At 36.0% G+C, this 22,339-nt stretch overlaps 4 protein-coding genes across 7 annotated transcripts; 2 read left to right on the top strand and 2 right to left on the bottom strand.

The window, feature by feature from the left end:
- Positions 1 to 204: 204 nt before the first annotated feature.
- LOC7479883 (mRNA-decapping enzyme subunit 2) lies at positions 205 to 4,781 on the bottom strand. Its single transcript, XM_002311055.4, has 7 exons — positions 4,377 to 4,781; positions 4,143 to 4,270; positions 3,199 to 3,294; positions 1,651 to 1,803; positions 1,130 to 1,233; positions 974 to 1,041; positions 205 to 700 (listed from the first exon to the last, which is right to left on the bottom strand). Exons 1-7 carry the CDS (start codon positions 4,609 to 4,611, stop codon positions 516 to 518), a joined length of 969 nt encoding a protein of 322 aa, XP_002311091.1. The 5' UTR covers positions 4,612 to 4,781; the 3' UTR covers positions 205 to 515.
- A 1,148-nt stretch (positions 4,782 to 5,929) lies between these two features.
- On the top strand, positions 5,930 to 12,028 carry LOC7479882 (uncharacterized). The gene is made up of 13 exons (XM_052455021.1): positions 5,930 to 6,372; positions 6,442 to 6,683; positions 7,006 to 7,162; positions 7,407 to 7,484; positions 7,646 to 7,720; positions 7,804 to 7,923; positions 8,493 to 8,657; positions 8,784 to 9,306; positions 9,508 to 9,664; positions 9,935 to 10,044; positions 10,470 to 10,582; positions 11,124 to 11,481; positions 11,613 to 12,028. The coding sequence occupies exons 1-13, from the start codon at positions 6,046 to 6,048 to the stop codon at positions 11,936 to 11,938; spliced, it is 2,751 nt and encodes a 916-aa protein (XP_052310981.1). The 5' UTR covers positions 5,930 to 6,045; the 3' UTR covers positions 11,939 to 12,028.
- Positions 12,029 to 13,549: 1,521 nt separating this feature from the next.
- Positions 13,550 to 15,870, top strand: LOC7494953 (uncharacterized). Its single transcript, XM_002311980.4, has 3 exons — positions 13,550 to 13,860; positions 14,482 to 14,878; positions 15,339 to 15,870. Exons 1-3 carry the CDS (start codon positions 13,554 to 13,556, stop codon positions 15,625 to 15,627), a joined length of 993 nt encoding a protein of 330 aa, XP_002312016.2. The 5' UTR covers positions 13,550 to 13,553; the 3' UTR covers positions 15,628 to 15,870.
- A 186-nt stretch (positions 15,871 to 16,056) lies between these two features.
- LOC7479881 (uncharacterized) lies at positions 16,057 to 21,883 on the bottom strand. 4 transcript variants are annotated; one of them, XM_002311054.4, is made up of 18 exons: positions 21,737 to 21,883; positions 21,365 to 21,562; positions 21,086 to 21,152; positions 20,710 to 20,893; positions 20,139 to 20,191; positions 19,687 to 19,775; positions 19,258 to 19,494; positions 18,813 to 18,877; positions 18,448 to 18,508; positions 18,247 to 18,364; positions 18,082 to 18,163; positions 17,891 to 17,963; positions 17,755 to 17,816; positions 17,104 to 17,199; positions 16,844 to 16,998; positions 16,672 to 16,768; positions 16,456 to 16,533; positions 16,057 to 16,373 (listed from the first exon to the last, which is right to left on the bottom strand). In XM_002311054.4, exons 1-18 carry the CDS (start codon positions 21,741 to 21,743, stop codon positions 16,266 to 16,268), a joined length of 1,830 nt encoding a protein of 609 aa, XP_002311090.1. In that variant the 5' UTR covers positions 21,744 to 21,883; the 3' UTR covers positions 16,057 to 16,265. The 4 variants fall into 4 exon arrangements, with proteins under 4 accessions (XP_002311090.1, XP_024463083.1, XP_024463084.1 ...); XM_024607315.2 differs by having other exon boundaries at positions 21,365 to 21,559; positions 21,737 to 21,876; XM_024607316.2 differs by lacking the exon at positions 21,365 to 21,562 and having other exon boundaries at positions 21,737 to 21,874.
- Positions 21,884 to 22,339: the final 456 nt, after the last annotated feature.

Here is a 22,339-nt window from a genome sequence, read left to right as displayed (position 1 = left end):
ATTCATAAATACTTACCAGACATAATGAGTAGTTAATATTGCGAAAATACCAGGCTGACAACTCAGAGCTCTCATTGTGAAGCAGTCAAAAGAAATGCCTAGACCAAAATGCAACCACATATCCTGACAGCAATCAAAGATACCACAATGACTTCGCAAGACTCGTATACAATCCTATCAGAATTTCTAACTCTCAAATCTATCTTTCTTTAATTAGTAACCTTCGAATCCTTTCATAAAATAGGTTAAAATCCACTTGATTTTTACTGTGCCAAGGAACAACATTTTTTTTTTCAAATGAAAAACCATGAAAGTGCGCTCTTAATCACAAACGGGCTTCTGTACAGGATATACATAAAACCCAAACCTGGAATTCTGACACGAACAATATACATCAGGTACAGCCAACAAGTTGGCATGAAGGTGACAAGAGAAATGCTAACCAGCTATGTGAGCATAAAGCATTTACAAAAACAAAAAGAAAAAAAGAAAGGGAAAGGAAAGAGCTCTGAAAGTTAAGCAGAAAACCCAGATTCCATCGCTCGCAAGATGGAAGCAGTATCAAATCTAAAATTTCTGAAGCTCTTGCCAGGGCCCATGTCAGGAGGATGAGCATCAGATCCAGGCTTATTTAAATGGCTCTCCATTATCACTGTGCTGCTCCCTATAGAATTGTTCCTTGCTTTCCACACGCACATAGCTTGACAGAAATAAAAAAGAACTCATCAGTGAAAAATTGGGTTGCTACTTCATTGATTTTTTAAAATTTTTATAAAAGGAATTCTATTAACATCTTAAGAGCAGAGGATCACATAGAGACCATACTAAATGTGGCTTCAAAGCCTCATAAGATGGTGAATGCAAAGATTTATGAAAGTGTAATCATTGGCCTCCCGTTATCAAAGGCATAATTCTCTTCTCTAAATGTATCAGATATCTTAACATTCTGGGATTGGAAAGAAAAAGGCCAAACCTTTGAGAGGCATATCGAGTCTAGGGGCTACCGGGAGCTGGTGTGACGAAATCCATGATTTCAAAGACCTGTGTATAGACATTATATCTATAAAAAATTGCAAAAAATATCCAGAGGCATGAGAAACCTGTACTGATGGTGTATCAAAGTACTCACGCTAAAAATGGAGCAACCATGTAAAGCTTGAGGCCAGTGATGCTGCGAGATATTACTTCGTAACTTGCTGGCTGAAGATCATCAAGCCGCTGCCATGCAATTTCCTGCAAGCAGACAACATAAATGACCACATCATTGCTAAATTCTAAAAGCAACCAAGATTTAATATTCATTCTATCAATTAGAAGATAGCCCTATAATAAAAAGTTAAGCAGGCCGTTCCTTGTTAGTGAAAACAGACAACAAATGCAGAGGCTAGGCCATAGAATCCATGGATATTGTAGGCTAATAGGTGCAAAGACCAAAAGCATGACAGACAGTCCAACTAAGATCCTTCAATCAAAGTAAAACACCCATTTTACTGATGTCTGTCGGTATCTTATATCCTTCTTTGGTCAAATTGAGTTCAGAAAAACCTTAATTATTGACCTCATGCATTTCTTAATGTTTCTAAGTAAGAAGATATCAAGTCAATAAAATTAAAAATAACTCTAAATGAATATAAATAAGAATCCACATACACTGATCTCCTTTTTTGTAAGGGGTGCAAAGGCAGTATCATCCTTCACACCAGCAATTATGTAGAGCCGCACCCTCTGCTGTCCAAACATCTCTTCAATGTAGTCATCTTTGTTAAGAAGATTTGAAACATCAAAACCAGTTTCCTCCAGCACCTATATTCCACAAGAGAAGGCAGGTTAATGACTAATGTGTGTTGGGTGCAGGGCAATCATTTGCATCCTCCTATCTTTAATCACTCTTATAACCTACCATTCAAAAGTATGCAGCAGTCAATTAAAGCCCCTTTATATCATATTAGAACCTTTCCCCCCAACCACCTGAGGATCTACAAAAATGACTTGCACCAATGCCTATGCAACAAATGGATTAAAAATAACTTTCTACCGTACTAGACTCTTTTCCACTGTGGGCCAAAAAAGAAGTTTGAATAGGAGCAGGCCAGCATTCAGATTGGAAAAACCAAAAATTTTCATGATGTAGCCACAAAAGAAAAATCTATATTTTAATTGACTATTGGTTTTTTTTAGATTTCTTGTTGAACTAGTCTATGTAGGAATTCATATACTTATGATTATTAATAATATTTGGGAATCTAAGAGGCTGTTAAAAAACAAAGTAATATTTCCATTTTCTAAAATATTGATGTGGGAAAAAGGAAAATTGAAATTTTCTATTAAAATGTAATATTTCTCCATCCAAAGAACTGAAAAACTAATTTTACAGTTTTACAAATTTGTCATAAATTTGGAAAGAATATTTTAGAGGTTCTCCATGGTTTCCCATCAAACACTTTTCATTGTTTTCCAAATAAATAAATAAAAAACTAACTAAAATGATGAATAATATGATATTTTTCTTTTATATACAAGCATTTTGTAGCAATGTATAACATTAATTTTTCTTTTTTACATTTTCATATTTAGTTAGTGTCATAATTTTTGTTATTATAGATCCAATATAAATCCTGATATCTTCCCAAAATACCTACAATTCCTAACCTAGCCCGGTATCATCTGCTCACAGAATGAAGTTCGACGATTTAAAATTCATAAAAGAGAAAATTTGTGTGCTAGAAGGAATTGAAGGTTGGGTCAATGCGTGCTAGATTTATGGTCAATGAAAGTAGAAAGGTGAAAAACCATTAGCAATTATGTGTTTTTCTTCTTTTAAATAAATCAAAACTGGAAAGAGAGTTTCCTTGGGACAGAATTTCAAGATCCCAAGCCCACTGTTGCATGCATTTATCAAGCTGTCTATCATTGAAACATGTATAGCCCACTGTGTTTAACTGAATCAATAGCAACATTCAGCATAAAATTAACTACAACAACTAACAGCAACTTTCAGCATAAAAGTAACTATAACAACTAATAGCAGCATTCATCATAAAAGTAACTATAATTACTAATGTCTGAAACCTTGATAAATTGTCTCTCTCACTAATCACTGGTTCAGGAAAATAGATTATTACATTTACACCAAATTAAAATGCTTTCATAGATAAATATGCGAGTACACAGACAAACCCACAAGGGAAAAAAGCTTACTTCTCGGACAGCACAAGCATGGTCTTCCTCGTCTTTGTTCTTTTTTCCCCTAGGGAAACTCCAGCTCGTCCCTTTCCATCCCTTCACTAGCAAGCACTGTCAATACATCAACCAAGTTAAGAAAGTTGATAAGAGGACTTCACAAATCCACAATCATTTACTGAAGTATTGAATAACTCGGACAAAGTAAATAGTTTAAAACTATTCCTTAAATCACACAGAAAAGCTTTGGTTGAAGCCCAAGAATTACAGGTTAAAACAGGGAATCAGGTAAGCATGCTTTAAAAGCCAGCATCATGATTTACTAAGCTCACATAGCCATTGCCATGCACACAAAACAATAGCTCTTAAAAAGAATAGACATCATCTCAGCTATGTCTACAATTCAAAGCACTTGAGGTATATGAGTTTTCAGAACTACCCTGTCATCCAAAGAGCATCTTCCCTCTTTCCTTTTACATTTCAAGTGTTTACTTCCTTCTCAGGCAAAGGCCAGATCACGTATCTGTGGATGATAAATGCAACAGTAGCACCCATTCACCAAACAATTTGCATCATTGATCTTATGAACCTAAACTAAAGTTTCTCCAGCTAAAAAAGTATTTCACCCCACATCACTAATCCTCCAAGTTTCTGACTATTATGTCCTTAGATTAAATTCAGCATCATATCAACACTCTCATTTCCATTTCAATTAGTTCAAAATCCAAAATCTTGATGAAAAACCAAGTACATTAATTTCCTCTCATTCTGTTTAAATTACAACACAAAAGACTTTCTTTCCCTTTTTCTTTCGTAACTTCAAAATATTAACAATCAAGCACCGAATAGTACAAATAAAATACAGGCAATAATCATAATTCATATCAAATCAACACAAAATTCCACACAAAACATATAGCAAATACTACTTATCATCATGTTTCACTTATAAAAGGCCTCACCCGTTCGAAAGTTTCATCCAAAATAATCGCACCGGTCACAGGAACTTTAACTTTGTAAGAAGTAAAATCCTTAAAAATATCATCAATATGAGCAACATACGGTCTTAAAACATCACAACTGTTAAACACTGCAACGTATTAAGGAAGAAAAAAACTTAAAACTTGTATAATAAAATAGACAGCATTATCAAGAGATCAAAGAAAAAACACAAAAAATAAAATAAAAAAGGATACTTAAAGAAGTGAATTCCTTCAAAGTGAAAGACTTTAAGGAGGGATTTTTCTCGACAGAGTTGTCTTCATAGAACCAATGAGCGTACTCGACGAGAAATAGAATTCTCTCGAAGGATTGTTGGTCTTCTTTAGGCACATTTAAGACAAACCGACTGCAGAGATCGTCAAGGAGTTCTTGAGGGGGAAGGCCGCCGTTCTTAAACGCAGCGCTGCTAGATCGATTCAGACCGGACATCGATTTTCTCGAGCCCTAAACCCTAATTTTTTTTAAAGTTGAGTTGAGAAGGAGCTCTTTCAGTTGGTGTTTTTTAGAGATAGAGAGAGGGAAAGAGCTCCTATTTTATGGAATTTGGGATCAAGTGGGGAACTTCTACAGCGAATATTATTGTATTGCTCTAGAAGAGAGGAGAGGGTGTTGCTTCCGAGTATCTGGATTTTATAGTGGGCCGCAGGTGAACTTTATGGGCCGGAATGAACTGGATAAGCAAGCCCATCGGTCCAACATTTGGAGCAATTATACGGGCAAGAAGGCAAATTTTACGTGTTTTAATTTGTCCCTTTCCTTTTTCTTTTCTTTTTTTTGGTCTTAATTACCCTATATGTTTTGTTTTTTTTCCTTGTCATGCCCTTTTGTTAGCGAGAGTGATAAGTCACTAACAGTGTCAGATATAGGGTTAAACGGACCTTTTATTATTTAAGAAGGAAAGAGAGCCTGCTATTATTTTTCCCAATAATAGTCATAATAATAACAATAATTTGCTTTTTTTCTAAATGATTTACACAATTTTAAGTAACTAAATATTTGCATTGTGTAGACAAATACTTGACTGATGTTTAAATTTACTATTTCATATAAGCATATCAGGAATAAATAAATTAGAGCAAATGTGAGAATATTGTTTTTATTTGAAGATAAATGTTTTTTAATTCTACTGTTAACAATGATTTTGATAAAAAAGCATACATTTGAATTAAATTAAGAAAATATTTAATTGCCAGTTGTCAGTTGCCACCTCTTATAAACAGCTTGTGACATTAGTCACCAGCCAATCTATAAAATTTGTTCAGGTACACATGTATATACATGCCCAAGTTAATATAAATATAATTATTAAACATAATTTAATAGATTAATTTAGAATCTATTTAAGCTGAGTTTTAAATTAAATAAAAAAATATTTATACTGAAGTCTAATTAATTAAATTAGATTTTTAATGATGCGTTAATCTGCCTAGCTCAATCAAGTTAATATTAAAAAAAATATTATTTTAATAAAAAAAAGTTTAATTCAAATCGACAAAAATAACTCACAAATTATCTAATAATTTAATGAATCCATGTACAAGTCATTTTGTGGATCGGACACGACAACTGTGAGTAGAAGCACTGACCGGCCCCAGTCAAAACAAAAGCCCAACCCATTCAGTCCCCCTTTACCTCCAACAATCGCTTCAATCAGCTCCCAAACAAGCCTGCAACCGAATAATAGAGAGAGAGAGAAAAATAAAAATAAAAAGAACAACCTAAAGTCAACCATTCTTTCCTCTTACCAAAAATCAGCGAGCCCCGCAACAGTAAAAAACAGAAACGAAGCCCTTATTCACTCACAACAGCAGAGACGCAAACAAACCAAGCCAGGAAAACTCGTCTCTTAAATTATAAAAAAAAATGCGAAAACGACCGGAAACTTCTCGCTCTTCGAACTCACAGCAACGACCGCCCAAACAACCACCATATGCGAATAGCACAACCAATCTGAGTTCATCAATGAAATCAATACGGTCAGGATCTGTATGGATAATCTTATCCGCAGTCATAATTTACTCGTGTTATTCCGTTCACTATTACCAGTTCGAAAATCTGCCTTCACCTTTAACCGCTGAACAAGCCGGTAAAAGAGGTTTCTCTGAAATCCAAGCCATCAAACACGTCAAAGCATTGACAGATTTCGGTCCTCATCCCGTCGGCTCTGATTCTCTCGACCTCGCTTTGCAGGTATACTTATTTACTTATTCATTTATTTTATTTTATTTTATTTTATTTTATCTTCTTTTTTTTTTGCAGTATGTTTTGGCGGAAGTGGAGAATATAAAGAAAAACGCGTACTATGAAGTGGATGTTGAGGTGGATTTTTTTCACGCGAAAACCGGAGCGAATCGGTTAACTAGTGGATTATTTAGGGGCAAAACTCTTGTTTATGCCGATCTTAAACATGTTGTTTTAAGAATTTTGCCCAAATTTACTCCAAATCAAGCTGCTGATAATACTATTCTTGTGTCTTCTCACATTGATACCGTTTTCTCCACGTATGATTTTTGTCCTGGCTGGCATTACTTTTTCTTATTGATCATTTAAAAAATCAGTTGGTTTTTACATTTTTATGATAACTGATTACATAATATCGGGTACGAGACCGGATAGGACTGGACTGGACTTGACAATTCTCATGGAACGGGACAGATAGTAACTTTTGGTTCGTTCTATGTTTGCAATGTCCTATCTAATCCTGTCTCGTACTGCTTGCTCGTCGAGCTGGTTGTTTAGTTACGCGTGCTTTAAGTTTGTTTTGATGAATATGTTATTATTTATTGGGTTCTTGTAGTGACAAGATTGTTATTGGTGTATCAGGGGAGGGGCTGGAGATTGCAGTTCATGTGTAGCTGTGATGTTGGAACTTGCTCGAGGGATTTCGCAGTGGGCGCATGGGTTTAAAAATGGTGTGATATTTTTGTTTAATACTGGGGAAGAGGAGGGTTTGAGCGGGGCTCATAGCTTTATCACTCAGGTTTGAAGCTTTATCGATGCGTTTGCTAATTTACCCTCCTTTGTTTTATCGACTTGTTGTAGCTTTAGTCTTTTACAGATTTTGAAAATGTTTGTGATGTTCTTGATGTTTTGTTTTTATTTTAATTTTTGCTAAAAGTGTGTCTTGCCTTTTGATGTGAGTACTTTTTTGGCTATTTCAAATTACAAAATTTTCAAGTGTGCCATGGTGCCTTACATATTCTGAATTGTGTTTTCTGATGCAGCATCCATGGAGTAAGACTATTCGTTTGGCTGTTGATTTGGAGGCTATGGGTGTAGGAGGAAAGTCTGGCATATTTCAGGTGTTGTTTTCTGTATAAATTTACTTATTATTGCATTATCATTCATTTAGTCAACACCTCCTTATTCTCAACTTTCTTTTTTGCTTCTCAGCCTCTGAACCCGTTTCTTCCTTCTTTTTTTACCCCCCCCCCTCCCTTATTTATGGTTCTTCTCCTAACAGGCCGGACCTCATCCATGGGCCATTGAAAACTTTGCGTCGGCAGCGAAATACCCATCTGGGAATATCATAGCGCAGGTTTGTAGCTTTTATTATCAAAGTTGTTTTCCTATATATTACTTTTGGGTAGTTGATGTATTTGAGTGGCTTTAGTTTTGCAGGATCTGTTTTCTGCTGGAGTCATCAAATCTGCGACAGATTTCCAAGTATACAAAGAGGTTGCTGGTCTTTCAGGGCTTGACTTTGCTTTCACGGATAATGGTGCAGTTTATCACACTAAGGTACTTTCTTGTCTTGTCCATTTTTTATTTATCCTCTTGGAAGGACGTGTCATGTTCATTTGCTTGACAGAACCCTTCTGCTTGTAATAATAAATGATGGAAGTTCACAGAAATACTGTCTTCAACAATTTAAGCTTAGCTGTATATGATGGGGATCATATTTCTGTTGTGTTTATTTATCTTATTCGAAATCAACAAAGATAGAGGTTTGAGTCATGACATAATTCTTTGACTATCTCACACTTTGGCTATGGTCATCCATGACCTGTGATATTTTGGGTGGCTCGATAAATGTTGAAGAAAAGAAATGATTCCACATAGTGATAGGACCTGTGATATTTAATGGCTGTGGCCTTGAGTTAGGTAGATGGGTTGCTTATGTTTAGCTGCATGTTAGCATAGGTTTGCTGCAGTCAGAATATCACTTTAATTGGACCTCATTGACAGGCATCCAGAAAAAAAAAAAGAAAAAAAAAAGAGTAGCATTGCCATAACAATGTCACTTGGCATTGAACAAAATTATAGTATTTCTATGTAGTCATTTAAATTTTGAAAATTGCCCCATGCAGAATGACAAATTAGATCTCTTGAAGTCTGGATCTCTCCAGCATCTTGGAGAAAATATGCTTGCTTTTCTGCTTCGGATTGCTTCATCCCCTCATCTTCCAAAAAGCAAGGACATGGACAAAGAGCTAAAAACTGGCCATGACACTGCTATATTTTTTGATATTTTGGTACGTTATAACTACTGGGATTCTTTAACACTTTTCTTGGCTTGCTTTGAGATGGTTATTGAGCGCATTTGGCAACCTAAGTTTGAAGTCTGCCACTGTTTTATCTGACATTTGAGTAAATCTCAGGGGACATATATGATTGTGTACAGTCAACGTTTTGCAAGCATGCTTCATAACTCAGTGATACTGCAATCACTTCTAATATGGGCGGCGTCATTGTTTATGGGTGGTTCTTCAGCGACCATTTCATTGGGCTTGTCATGCTTGAGTGCTATCCTGATGTTGTTATTTTCAATAAGTTTCTCTGTTTTTGCGGCCTTCATTGTACCGCAAATATCTCCATCACCAGTGCCCTATGTTGCAAACCCATTGCTGGTGCTTGGGCTATTTGCTGCACCTGCACTCCTTGGGGCTTTGACGGGTCAACATTTGGGTTATCTTATTCTGAAGAAGTATTTATTGAATGTCTACTCCAAGAAAAAGCAGCTTTCATCTGTTATCATAGCTGATTTGGTAAAGTTAGAGGCTGAAAGGTGGCTATATAAAGCTGGTTTTGTTCAGTGGCTTGTTCTTCTGATCATAGGAAACTATTATAAAATCGGATCATCGTACCTAGCAGTCTTTTGGCTTGTTCCACCAGCATTTGCATGTAAGTTTATGTTTGACATCTTTCCACCCTTGATAAGAAAGAAACACCCTTTTCTACCTTAGATAAGGAAAATATTTGTGTGTAAAGAACAAGTTACAGTCCAATGGAAGCGTGTTTTACCATTAGCATGATAACAAATTCTCATAAATTGCTGTTCTCATGGTGTTTTCTCCAAACTATTTGTGGCATTGGAACATTCAGATGGTTTGCTTGAAGCAACTCTGACACCAGCTCGGCTACCTAAGCCACTCAAACTTGCAACCCTCATGATGGGCTTGGCAGTACCAATCCTGATTTCTTCTGGAACTTTCATTCGCTTCGCTGGAACAATTATCGGAATGGCAGTTCGATTCGACAGGTAAAGTTATGTTTTAATCATGCTACTTTCTAGAAAGCTATTCAATTTGTCCTTTTCTTCTAAACTTATTATGGCCATATTGGTTGTGTAGCACACTAAGTTTCAACATGGAACATACTGAATAGTCTTATTTAGCATCTAGAGCTCTTCATATATCTACATAATTACAAAGCTACTTTGATTTACCAGACATTTAGAAATTGATATTGCTTTTAATTTTGTGATTTACCAGACATTTAGAAATTGATATTGCTTTTTAATTTTGTGCAGGAATCCTGGCGGCACACCAGAATGGCTGTGGAATATAATAATTTCCATTTTCATTGCTGTTTGCATATGCCTGACTTTTATTTATGTACTTTCATATGTTCATCTTTCAGGTTTGGACTCTATGTGATTTCCTTATTTGGTTGCATCTGATATTGATATTTGTGTTTAATGATACTTTTGTATTGGTTTCTGTTTGATGTTGAGATCTTATTGTGTAAATCAGTAATAGTTTCTGTTTGATTAACTGTTTCAAATGGCCAGTTTGTCTATGTAGATGCAATACAACAGAAATTAATTATCAGTGTGGCTTTATAGCTAAAATGACCGACCTGTTTATGTTATTAATCGACCTGCATATGCATTCTCTATGAAATGTTAGCCACTCATACTGTTAGTAATTAAGGCTTTAATGAGTATTTAATTACCAATTTCAGTGCAGTTACTGAAAATATATACAAGAGTTTTTTTAAAAAAAAATTTTTATTACTGGTAATTTATTATCGTTACTCCTCTTACTCGTGCCGTTGGTGTGTAGGTGCAAAAAGGTCAATCATTCTTGCAACCAGCATCCTGTTTGGCCTCTCACTTATTTTAGTATTATCTGGTTTCATTCAACCTTTTACAGAAGACACTGCCAGAGCTGTAAATGTAAGTATCTATTTCTAAATTGACTATAGTTGTTTTTTGTTGGTCTGTATCCTTAAAAATTCCTTGAATGTGATTATTGGGTAGTGGACTATGATTAGCTAGTAACCCTAACATTTTCTCATCGATTTCCATATACTGTCTTAAGTAATCAAACAGAAACTACCATGAAATATTGTGTCCTCATATTACATTGCCACGCCAAATTTAGGAAAACATCAAATATGGACGAGCTTAGAAATGCTATGATGTTTGAATCACATGATACTAGACACTAACACCATATAAGTTATGTTGTTTGAACAAATAGTCAACTTATTGCTGTTCTTCAAACGGTACATAATACTGTAATACGCTATCCACTAAGTAAAATATTTTAGGTCCATTCCATTATCAGTGGAGTCCTGGCTTTGCCACAGCTTTTCATTCTTTCTCTTGGGTGCCCTTGGTTTTGCGATAAATCTTAAAAAGCACAATCTCTTTGTTTTGTGATGTGCCCTGCTGTATCACTTAATTTCTGTAATTTGTACGCTATGGTGCACAGGTCGTGCATGTTGTCGATGCTTCAGGAAGATATGGTGAAAAGCAAGATCCTCTCTCTTATATATCTCTATTTTCAAACACCCCTGGAAAGCTTGAGAAGGAGGTTGAACAGATTAAAGAAGGATTCACATGTGGTAAAGACAAGGTTGTTGATTTTGTCACCTTTTCAGTCAACTATGGTTGTTGGACCCATGATGATACTGAAAGTGGATGGAGCGAGTCAGATATTCCCACTTTGCATGTTGATAGCGATACCAAGGGGGGAGAAAGAATCACACGAGTTTTAATTGATACAAAATCCTCCGTGCGCTGGTCTCTTGCAATCAATACCAAGGAGATAGAAGATTTCATTTTGAAAGGTATGTTGAGGTTTCTCTGGTGTGCATCCCCTCTTTTCCGTGTTTGATTACCTTCATTGGAATGCATCCCTTTGAACATCTTCCTGACTCCTCTCACCTAACTCCTGAAATTTTTATAACATGGGATACAGGAAACTCAGAAGAATTAATTCCTTATGGCAACAAGACTAGTGTCGATGGATGGCATCACATTCAGTTTTCAGGAGGGAAAGAGTCACCAAGGAAGTTTGAGCTAACTCTTTTCTGGTCAGTAAAAACTATGCCCTCTGCTGACAATGTGGATAGAACGGTTATACAGGACCAGCGTCCCTTGTTGAAGTTAAGAACAGATGTTAACCGATTAACACCAAAAGCTGAGAGAGTTCTTGCAAAACTCCCTACATGGTGCTCCCTGTTTGGAAAATCGACATCTCCCCTCACCTTAGCTTTCTTGAGCAGTCTTCCTGTTAATTTCTAGGTAATTGAATTTCTCTTCCGAGAACTGGGGACGTTTATTTATTAAACTCTGTCAGATTTTTACCTGCTTCTTGAATCTTTTACACATAAATTCTAGAGGTTTTTTTTTTTTTTTTTTCCCTTTTAGAAAGAAGATTAAACAAAATGCTGTGTAATGTAAATAAATTACGTCGACGTTAGAAAGATTAAAAATGTTTTTCGTAACCATCTAGGTGGTGGCCCAGTGGTAAAAGCTTGGGACCAAGAGGTTTGCTCCCTCTGTGGTCTCAGGTTTGAGCCCTGTGGTTGCTCATATGATGACCACTGGAGGCTTACATGGTCGTTAACTTCAGGGCCCGTGGGATTAGTCGAGGTGCGTGCAAGCTGGCCCGGACACCCACGTTAAACTAAAAAAATAAAAATAAAAAAATATTTTTCGTGATTTTTTTGCTCCTCAGCTATTTCGTGGAAATATTAAAAATGTTGTGTAATGTAAACCATCAACCCATCATCAAAGACCTGTACCCGATAGTCTCAAGAGAGAGAAAAGAAGTGGAAAAAAAAAGTGATGGCATTCAAGATCTGCATCTTGACAGAGAGAAAAGGAAGAGAGAGCTTGTGTGTTTTGAATGAACGAATGATTTATGAGTAGATGAGAGAAAAGAAAAGCTCTGACATATTTACTTTAAAACCATCTAAAATGTGGGTACTTTTATAATCCAAACATGGTTTGGAAATCAGATTCAAACGAATTACAACAACATTACTAAAACGACACCTAAATAGTTTTCATGCCTGAGAATCTCAACCCTTGATAGGCCATGAACACGGAACATAACTAGATTCCAACTAATTCAAGAATTATGGTAAGAAATAATTCTCGAGAGACGGGCAAATGCTCAAAACTTAAGACTAATAAGTAATAGGAAGTTGAGGGTTTTTAAAACTAATTAAGCGATAACCAAGCCATTAAAATGGTTTATTTCGCTTGGTATTGTTTCACTTCTGATTTCATTGGATAATGAAAAATTAAATTTTCCGTGGATGCATTTTGTATGGATGATTTGACTAAAGAATAATTCAATTGTTTTTAGAGAAAACCAGGCAGACCTAGGAGACAAAAAAAAAAGGTTGTAGGAGTCCATGTTTTTTTTTTCATAGTAATTAGGTTATTGGATTAATCTATAATCTATAATTCATTAGATAAACATGAGTTAATTATTTTTTTATAAAGATGATATTTGTTTAGAATTCTTTAATTAAATTCAATTAAAATGTTTTAATGAAATTTTATATTTAGATTTTAAGAATTGAATTACAAATGAAACTCAATTTCTAATAATAGTACAAAATAAATTAAATGTCAACCTACTGATTTATAATTTAAAAAATAAAAAATTTAATATTAAAATTAGTTTTTTCAAAATAAGTATTTATCCATCTATTTTTTAAAAGAAATAAAATGAAGATAAGAGTAATATAAAAAAATCTATATTTTTCAAATACATCACAATTTACTTATTAATTTAATTTAAATTAAACATGGATAATTTCTGAAACACTCGGTAACACGTGCCAATGAAGTCTACATGGAGGGGAAGAAGCCACAAAGTATAGTGACAAACAACACACGTGTGATGCATTTTGTTCGTTGCGTTCAGGCTTTACTGAACCAAAACAAAAACCAGAAAGAATCTCCATTTCCATATAGAGAGATAGAGGGAGAGGGGGAGACAGAGAGACAATCTCTCCAGTTTCTTCCAATAGAAATGCGGTCAATACCGTTGGGATTCTCAGTATCTCCAACATCCATAAACAACCACCTTAATTTCAATCTCAAGAAACAAAAACAACAACGACAACAACAAAATCAGTATTTTTTTACTTCTTCTTCAACAAGGGTTTCTCGTCATGAACTCACTCTCTCTTCTCTCCCCAAATCAGGTAAAATCTCTTACCCTTTTAAGCTTTTCATTCATATCTTGCTGGATTTGAAGTTACTGTGGATTATCTTTTGTTGGTTATCATTCTTTTTTGTGTTTTATATTTATGCTTTACCGTGTTGTTGTTTCAACAGTTGGCCTGTAATCAATATTTTGTTGACTAACTGGTTGTTATGATCCCTGATCTATTCGTAATTCTGATTTGATTTCAATTCTTGATATATTTTGACTTGATATAATCTAGCTATCAGAATTGATAAAAACTGTAGTTAATTGTGAGACTTCCAATATATTATTACAACTGATGGTGTTAGCTAATCTAGACAGTAAAATCACATGATAACAAACGATCTAGGATTGAATCCTGCTCTAATTGGAGATGGGAGGGGCAAAGCAAGGGAAGGCTATCCTCCCTTGGGTAGCGTAGCCAATGGCTTGCTGGGCTTCCCTGTGAATAAAAAATTATTTAACAACGTTATGAAAACAAGACCCCTTCTTTTGTGCTAGCAAGACTGCTTGTCAAAATAAATCGTCAGAATATGGTATCTTTTATCATCTACGCAAGCTTGCGTAGAATCTGTTCCCCAAAGTTCATTTGGATGATTCTGGTCATTGAGTGTAGGACTATGCAGAGCAAGTCAAGTGGCTGAATTTTATCCTACTGTATCTCCGGAGATAGTTGTAAGGGAAGCGCGGTTGGAGGATTGTTGGGAAGTGGCTGAGACTCACTGCAGTTCCTTCTTTCCTGAATATTCCTTCCCTCTAGATTTTGTGCTGAGGGTTGACAGGCTGGCAGCCATGCTATCAGGATTCAGTATACCAAATGGCTGCAGAAGAACCTGTCTGGTTGCCGTCGTAGGTAGCTCAGTTGATCAAACTTTCTATATTGGAATTGAAAATTTCAAAATTGGAGGTTTTGATGGGAAGTTCAGTCTCAATCGAGGCTATGTTACTGGGATATTGACTGTGGACACTGTTGCCGATTTTCTTCCAAGGAAAGGCCCACTCAGGCAGAGAAGGTGAGTTTTTTGCTCTTATGACAATTAGGACTTTTTGATTGTGTAAACCTTGTGTTGCAAAGTGCAATCTTGCATGCAATTGGTTTTGAGTAGATTTGATTTAAACTCTTTTAGTGGATCACTAAACTAGCACAGCAGTTTTGTTGTCCTAGCTATTCAAAGAGAATTAACTACTGAAAACTTGCTGTCCACTGTCTCTATGTTTGGTCATGTTTGGTGGACCGAGAGTTTTTTGAGAAATACTTTTCGGACAATCTTTGCTGATCGTTCCTTGTTCATGCTGAAACAAGGAATCATAAGCAAAGACAACCCTAATACAAATGATCTGATGAGAGCATTGTTTATATCCACTTAGTTTCTTTTACTTGCTTCTCTTGCCTATAGATTACTTCAGTTGCATTATTCAAATAGTTTCTTAAATTTCATGCCTACAAATGTGATATGCATGCTTCTGCCACAGGACTGGGATTGCATATATATCCAATGTTGCTGTTCGGGAGAGATTTCGTCGGAAGGGGATAGCTAAAAGACTCATAGCGAAGGCAGAGGCTCAAGCTAGGAGCTGGGGCTGCCGTTCCATTGCTTTGCACTGTGATTTGAATAATCCTGGAGCTACAAAACTGTATAAAGGGCAGGGTTTCAAATGTATTAAGGTACCAGAAGGTGCAAGCTGGCCCCAGCCTAAGACCTCTCCAGATATCAAATTCAACTTCATGATGAAGCTTCTAAACACCCCAATCACCACATAGAATTTTTAGGAGCACACGAAGAATTGATAAGGTAAAACGTTGCAGGAAAAATTGGAAGTAGGATAATTGAACTGCCTCGTATAATCTTGTATATGTGCTGGATATTAAGGGGATTTCCACGGATCTCATAGTGCTGTATTTATGATGCCTGCAATGTCTACCGTGTGCCCGTTTGTGAGATAGATGACCTTTTTGTAAAGCTTTTGGAACTATTTCAGAAAACATGATTCACTTTGCCTGGCACTTTGTCGCCTCGTCACTCAAATCTGCTGCTTGTTTTTCTAGCTGCTGTCGCTTCCTCAATTCAATCATAATTTTTGCTTGCCCGATTAACAATTTACTATATTAACTCTTTTTTGGGGCCCTCGAAACTATACAGAAGCCAATATTAACGCAATTGAGGAACAGGATAGGAATTCAAATAGCATGTTTAACCAAAGACTGCAATTTATTATTATGGACAAAAGGCTCGTCACTCAATATTTATTAATATCTCATCAAAATCAGATCTAACGAGAAAGACTCCGAAGCACCCGGTGTTTTGCTTCTCCGCAGATAACCCACTCTGAAGGGATGCCGACTTAAACAAAAAGTCTTGCACATGGAAACTGAAAGGCTGCAACTCGAAACTCAACTAATTATGTTTGGATAAACTTATCCAAGGCAGACGTATCCAATGCATGGAATTCCTTGACAGCAGAGGAGACAGCGAGTCCAAGTTTCACAGCATCTTCATGGTTAGTTGCCTGAAGCGCAATTACTTTTAGTTGCTATATATAGAGAGATAACAGTAGCAGTTGATGCAGAAAATGAAGGAATGTTTTCTACCTCGATGTTAAGGGGAAGAACGGGATCATGAAGTGAGAGTCTAAGAAGGAACCACCCACCAAAACCAGAAGCTCGAACCTGTTTAAAAAAGGGAAAGGGGAATAAGGACAGGAGAGAATTTATCGTGATGCCTTGAGAGCATGACACTTGATGTCAAATCACTAGTCACAGGCACTTCAATACATCCTCCATGATTTTGATCTGTGTCAAACTCACCCCTTCATAGTTAACAGGAGCTTTCTGAAGCTTTGGATCTGACTCTATATGATTCTCCAAAAGTTGCAGCACTGCCTCTCCATATTCTCGGAAAGATCTGGAAGTTCTAAGTGATCAGTTACACCACAGCAAAATAATATAGAAATGTGACAAGCCATGCAGAAAACCGTACCCTCCTTTAAGATCTGGATGGTTCTGATCGATTTTCAATCTCAATTCCACAGCTACTCCTGGTTCCTGCAGACCCTCTACCAGATCAGTCAAAACTTTGCTGCCGCCAGCAATTCCAGAAGCTCTAGCTGAAGCCAGTTTATTTAAAACTTTAACCTGAATGGATAAACAGAAAACGGCAAAGATGAAAGTTAAGCAATAAATTGACAATACAATAAGCCAAACGAAGCTTAACCTTGCTCTGTTTCATATAAAGCCTACCATGAGGTATGCTCCATCATCAAGCCAGTGGTTTTCTCTCAGAGCTCCATGGCCACTGGTTTCAATGGCCAGATGTGATTCCTCACCAACAGAGTTCTGCGAGCAATGTGAACACATTTGTTTGAGAATTTATAAAGCAAGAAGATCATCCAAATTGTTATATAATGGCACTGAGACTATCTAAATACCAAAGACAGAACAAGACATGCTGTTGAAAGTTGTTATACTAAAATCGACATGAAGAAATTTATTAAACTCTAGCTCACTGAAGACAAGATCCTATAAACCTGTTCAAAACGATATGATATGGACCATATACAATAGATGATGAAGAGCTAACAAAGATTTTAGCATTTCAAACAAAAAGCAAATCAGAAACACCCTGAACAAATTCAGTCACCATTAGTAAGGTTATCATTCAATAACAATTTCCTCAAGGAAACTACTTTCATACTGATTTGCATACAACCTTCAGAAAAACCAACATCATATTCCGTGTGGTTTGAAACTCCATCCAGCCAGTACTATAACATTATCATCATTACTAGTCCAACAATCAAGATTGCATACCCAAAATTTCCCTATATGGTTTATTTCTTCATTAAACTGTCCCAAAAATTACCAAGTAAAAAATTTGGCATCTCAACTTACCAGACGAACAGCCTCATCAATGACATTTTTATAGCCTCTTTTGAACCGATGGTGCTTTCCCCCTAAAAAGGACTGCAGTTATAAGCATATTCATGTACAGGGAATAAACAATGTGTCATTTTGGTTTTCTGCATACCGAGTTTCTTTTCAATAAACGTTGTCAGGCCATCTGAAGTCACACTGTCTGTAACAATGGTTGTTCCCGGATGCTAAATGGAAAACACAACGGGCCAAATTGATAATGAATTTGGCGGGGAAAAGAGAAATGGACACAAGTTGTATATTAAAACAGTAGCACTTGAGACAACTCAAGTATGAAGCTCTTACTTCCTCTAGAACAATGGCAGACATCAAGGCAATCAAACGATTCCGGTTGAACTCACGACCAATGGAATCAACAGCAGCAGATCTACAGGAAATGATTTTACATTGAAAAAAGAACTGATACATGAATGTGCTATATGATTGGACAGATTGGGATGATTAAAATACCTGTCAACATCAGTATCAAATATGATCCCCAAATCGGCCTTGTTCTCAAGGACTGCCTGGGTGATAGCCTTCATTGCTGTCTTGTCCTCTGGATTGGGAATATGATTTGGAAACATACCTGTTTTGAAAAGTCATTTTAGTATTACTACATAAAGAATTTGCATATCAATAGCCATAAAAAATTTCTGACATCAACATTACCATCTGGTTCCAAAAACTGGCTGCCAGAGGTGATAGCTCCTAGAGGCTGAAGAACTTTTTCCTGGAAAACCATCTGAAATATTAGCATATTTGAAGACAGGGCGATGAAAAGGTTGAATAATGGAAATGGAAGGAAGTTCTTTAACAAAATAACTGCATATATGTTGTGGATTGTGTCGCCACAGTCTGGACTATGAAGATTCAAGACACTTGGTTAAATGCCGATGATAACAGAGGCACTAGTGTTCAGAAAGTTAATTACTGGGAAGCACTAAATGTACATCAAGTATAGATTTTGTAACAAACGAGAACACTAAAGTTTTATACGAACAGAAGAAAGCTAAATAAACCACAACATGACTTACAGCAAAAAATCCTCCTGCTCCATTTCCAGCATCAACAACAATATGGAATCCCTCCAATGGCTTCTCTAAAAGTTTAACAATTTCCAATCAAGAATTAGCAAATGGGATCACACCACCTTAACAGGCAATTGGAAAAAAAATAAATTAAACAAGTAACAGTAACAATGAAGTAGAAATCTCATGCAAAACATCTCCAAGAAAATGCAAAATATTTTTAAAAAAAAAGACTATAAGGGAAAAACCCAGTGGATAAACTTAGGATTTTTAGTCGTGTTCAAATCCTGAAATGAGTGGGGGTTTAGAGAAAGCAAGAGGATCACTGTCTATCATGTGGACCAAGGTCCAGAGAGTCTCCTAATGAAGCAAAACAGAAATATTTGATGTACTAACCGTAGCATTCCCAAATTTACCAATTCATGTATGACAACTGTTTCAGAACATTTACCTATATTTTCTGCAGCTTTGCGGACTGCCTTCACAAGATCAGATGTATACACAGTCATGTAATCAACTCTTTTTATGGATTCAGAAGCTTTCCGTTTTGACTTCATTAAACCTTGATCTGTGAAGCTCTTATAAATGTCTGCAGCACGCTCTAGAATGATTTTGATATCAGCCTTCCCAAGCCCACCAGCATTTGTGAAGAATTTGAACCCATTTCTGTTGTAAGGAAGATGACTAGCTATTTGCAAAATAACATCAACCAAAAATTTGATCAGGTGAAATATAGTCAGAAAGTCTATTAACATGATCCAAAGTAAAGCAAGGTTTGCACAAAAGTTCAAGCAACAAAAGTGGCAACATTACAAGGGCCATTTCCAAATCCCACAATTATAATAGGTCAACTTAATCTAACAGAAAATCAACCAGTTACCTGTTATCATTATAGCCCCATCAACAGGACATAAAAAAGCTTCATCTTCAGTTAGTGTGCTATTAAACATTGCAGGGGTAGATGCCAGTCTGCAAAAGGTAAGATGCTACAAAAGTTGAGAATAAATCATGAAGTCTTCAGTTAATGTGCTATTAAACATTCCAGGGGTAGATGCCAGTCTGCAAAACGTAAGATGCTACAAAAGTTGAGAATAAATCATGAAGGAACAATGGTTAAACCATGTCTTAGCCACGGCTAAGATCCATCACAATCTTCCCAGAGGAGGAAAAAGTCGTATAAGTTGTCTTCCCTGAAAAGGCCATCACAAGATCCAGCCAAAGAGATTTTTGGCCCAATATCATTGAGCTTGGAATATCAAAGAGAAGGCCATGCACAGTAAGATGAAAACAATTGCTGGAAAATCAAATCAAGATGGGAAATCATAAACCCACCCATATTGAACAACATCCAGGCCTGCACCAGCAATACCTTGAGAAACTGCATCCTGCAAGTTAAACCATTAAATTTCAGTAATTTATATTAGTAGATGTGGATATTCCATGAAATAATAGCTCTAACACTGCATGGTAGATGTATTCAGAGTAACACTCTTTCAAAAAGATTATATTTTTTGCTGTTTGAATGGCATTTTTAGCATAGGTAAAATTAGCAACTACTATTATTCACAGATAGAAAAAGGAGAGAGAATTAACAGTGAAAAGTATAAACAACTAAACATCAATTGCATAGCCTAAACAAAGTAACTTGATGAATCCAGTCAGAAGAGAGCATCTTCCTCTTTGTTGGACCTAATTTCTTCATAAGAGGGAGTTGATGGTTCAGAGCAGAACTACTACAAGCATGTTTCATGAATGCCAATAACACAAGCATCATGTGAGCTTAAAAAAGAACCATAGAACAGTTGACCAATCAGAATGGAAGAGAAGAAAAGACTTAAAAATTGTTTGCAGATGTTTCCAAATAGCCAGTAGATTAATGCACAAGAGGAAAAACAATAACTACCTGCAACACCTGTGCAGATATGCGGGAATCATGGCCAACAGACACTCTCAAAGGTTTGGATGCATCAGCCCTCTTCATTTCCAGTAACCACGCGGAAAAGGCTGCTGCTATTGCTTCTGTAACTGGTTCAGTGAGGGTAACAGGTTCTCCCTCAACGCCAGCAACAGCCACACCTCGAATATCACTATGTTCACATTATGAGATAATACAAGCACAAGCTCCAAGTTCAACCACTTCCAATTAACACTAACGTTAGCTTGGTTCCAACTTCCAAGCATGAAGCATAAGTAATAATACTTTTAAAACCCGGACAGTAAATAAACAATTTCCACTAAATAATTCTAAAATTATGCCTTTAACCACAGAAAATCCTCACCTTCCATTCTGAAGCTTCATAAAATCCACCTTCTCCAGATATGGCACCGCAGTCGTCGACGGAGCAGCTGCAAGAAAGACCAAAAGCAGAGAATGTGTAAAAATTATTGCAAACTCACAGTAACAAATCAGAGTTATAGTGCAACAACATCTGTTTCCATCACAAACAGAAAAACAAAAGCATGTTGTTTACATGCACAGAACACGATCAACAGACACTAGAATTTTCATGCAATGATCAACCTGGGAAAATGATAGTCTACAACAGAGCAGTACAGACCATTGCAGTAAATATTTCGACGGCTAACGAAACCACAGTGGTATTTTGGTAATAACTTTTTCCCTCCGTGGAAGGAAAGGAAGTTGCGGTGGTTATAAGGGGCCGCCGCAGAACAACAGTCCCTTTGGTTGTATTGATTTGTCGTCAACACCCTATTCTTTGCTACAATTACATTTTCAACAATCTTCTCGCACACTGCTGCACTCACAACCACAATTCAAAAAAATAAAAATCGATTCAGCAAAGTTAGATAGGTTGGTGGTCACTGTGCTTATAGAGTGAAATCAGGTTGTAGAATTCGATTCAGTTTCTATGATTGCTTGAATTTGATTACTGCGAGGGAAATGAGAAGTGGGATTCAATTCTTCTTACCTGCCATTTTCTTTGACGGTTACTGGCGGTGATGCCGATTTTGGTTGTTAGGACTTAGGAGTCTAAAGACAGAGAGAGAAAGAGAGGATGGGTGACGGAGAAATTGATGAAAATGGAACGTTAATAATAATAATAATTAAAATATATATAAAAAAAAAAACCCAAGTTAGATGCTATGGATTTATTCCTTTTTTTTTTTTAACACCGCGAAGGATGCTATGGTTAATGTTTCCAGTGAATGATGTCGCGTGCTTATACTTTTACGTTGGGTTGTGATTAAAAAGTAGATTTAAAAAAAAAAATTAATTGTTCTTTTTAATATAAAAAATATGTATATGATTAAAAATATTATGAGATGAATTTTTATATATAAAATAAATAAAAATTATGTTTTTATAAATAAAAAAATATATTATTTTAGTTTTTATCAAATTAAAATTAAAAATATAATTATATGTATGGTTATGTAAAAAACAACATACATGATTTAACTAAATAAATAATTTCTTTCAATGATCAATTAAAAATAAAATGTAACACAATATCAAATTATTATTTTTTGTGTGGTTTGGTATTGCGATTGAAATTGTATTTAAATAAATT

Source organism: Populus trichocarpa, chromosome 8, assembly GCF_000002775.5.
Source record: "Populus trichocarpa isolate Nisqually-1 chromosome 8, P.trichocarpa_v4.1, whole genome shotgun sequence".
Classification (NCBI taxonomy): Eukaryota; Viridiplantae; Streptophyta; class Magnoliopsida; order Malpighiales; family Salicaceae; genus Populus; species Populus trichocarpa.
The sequence above is the reverse complement of the archived record's forward strand: the minus strand, read 5'-3'. Positions and strand labels throughout refer to the sequence as shown.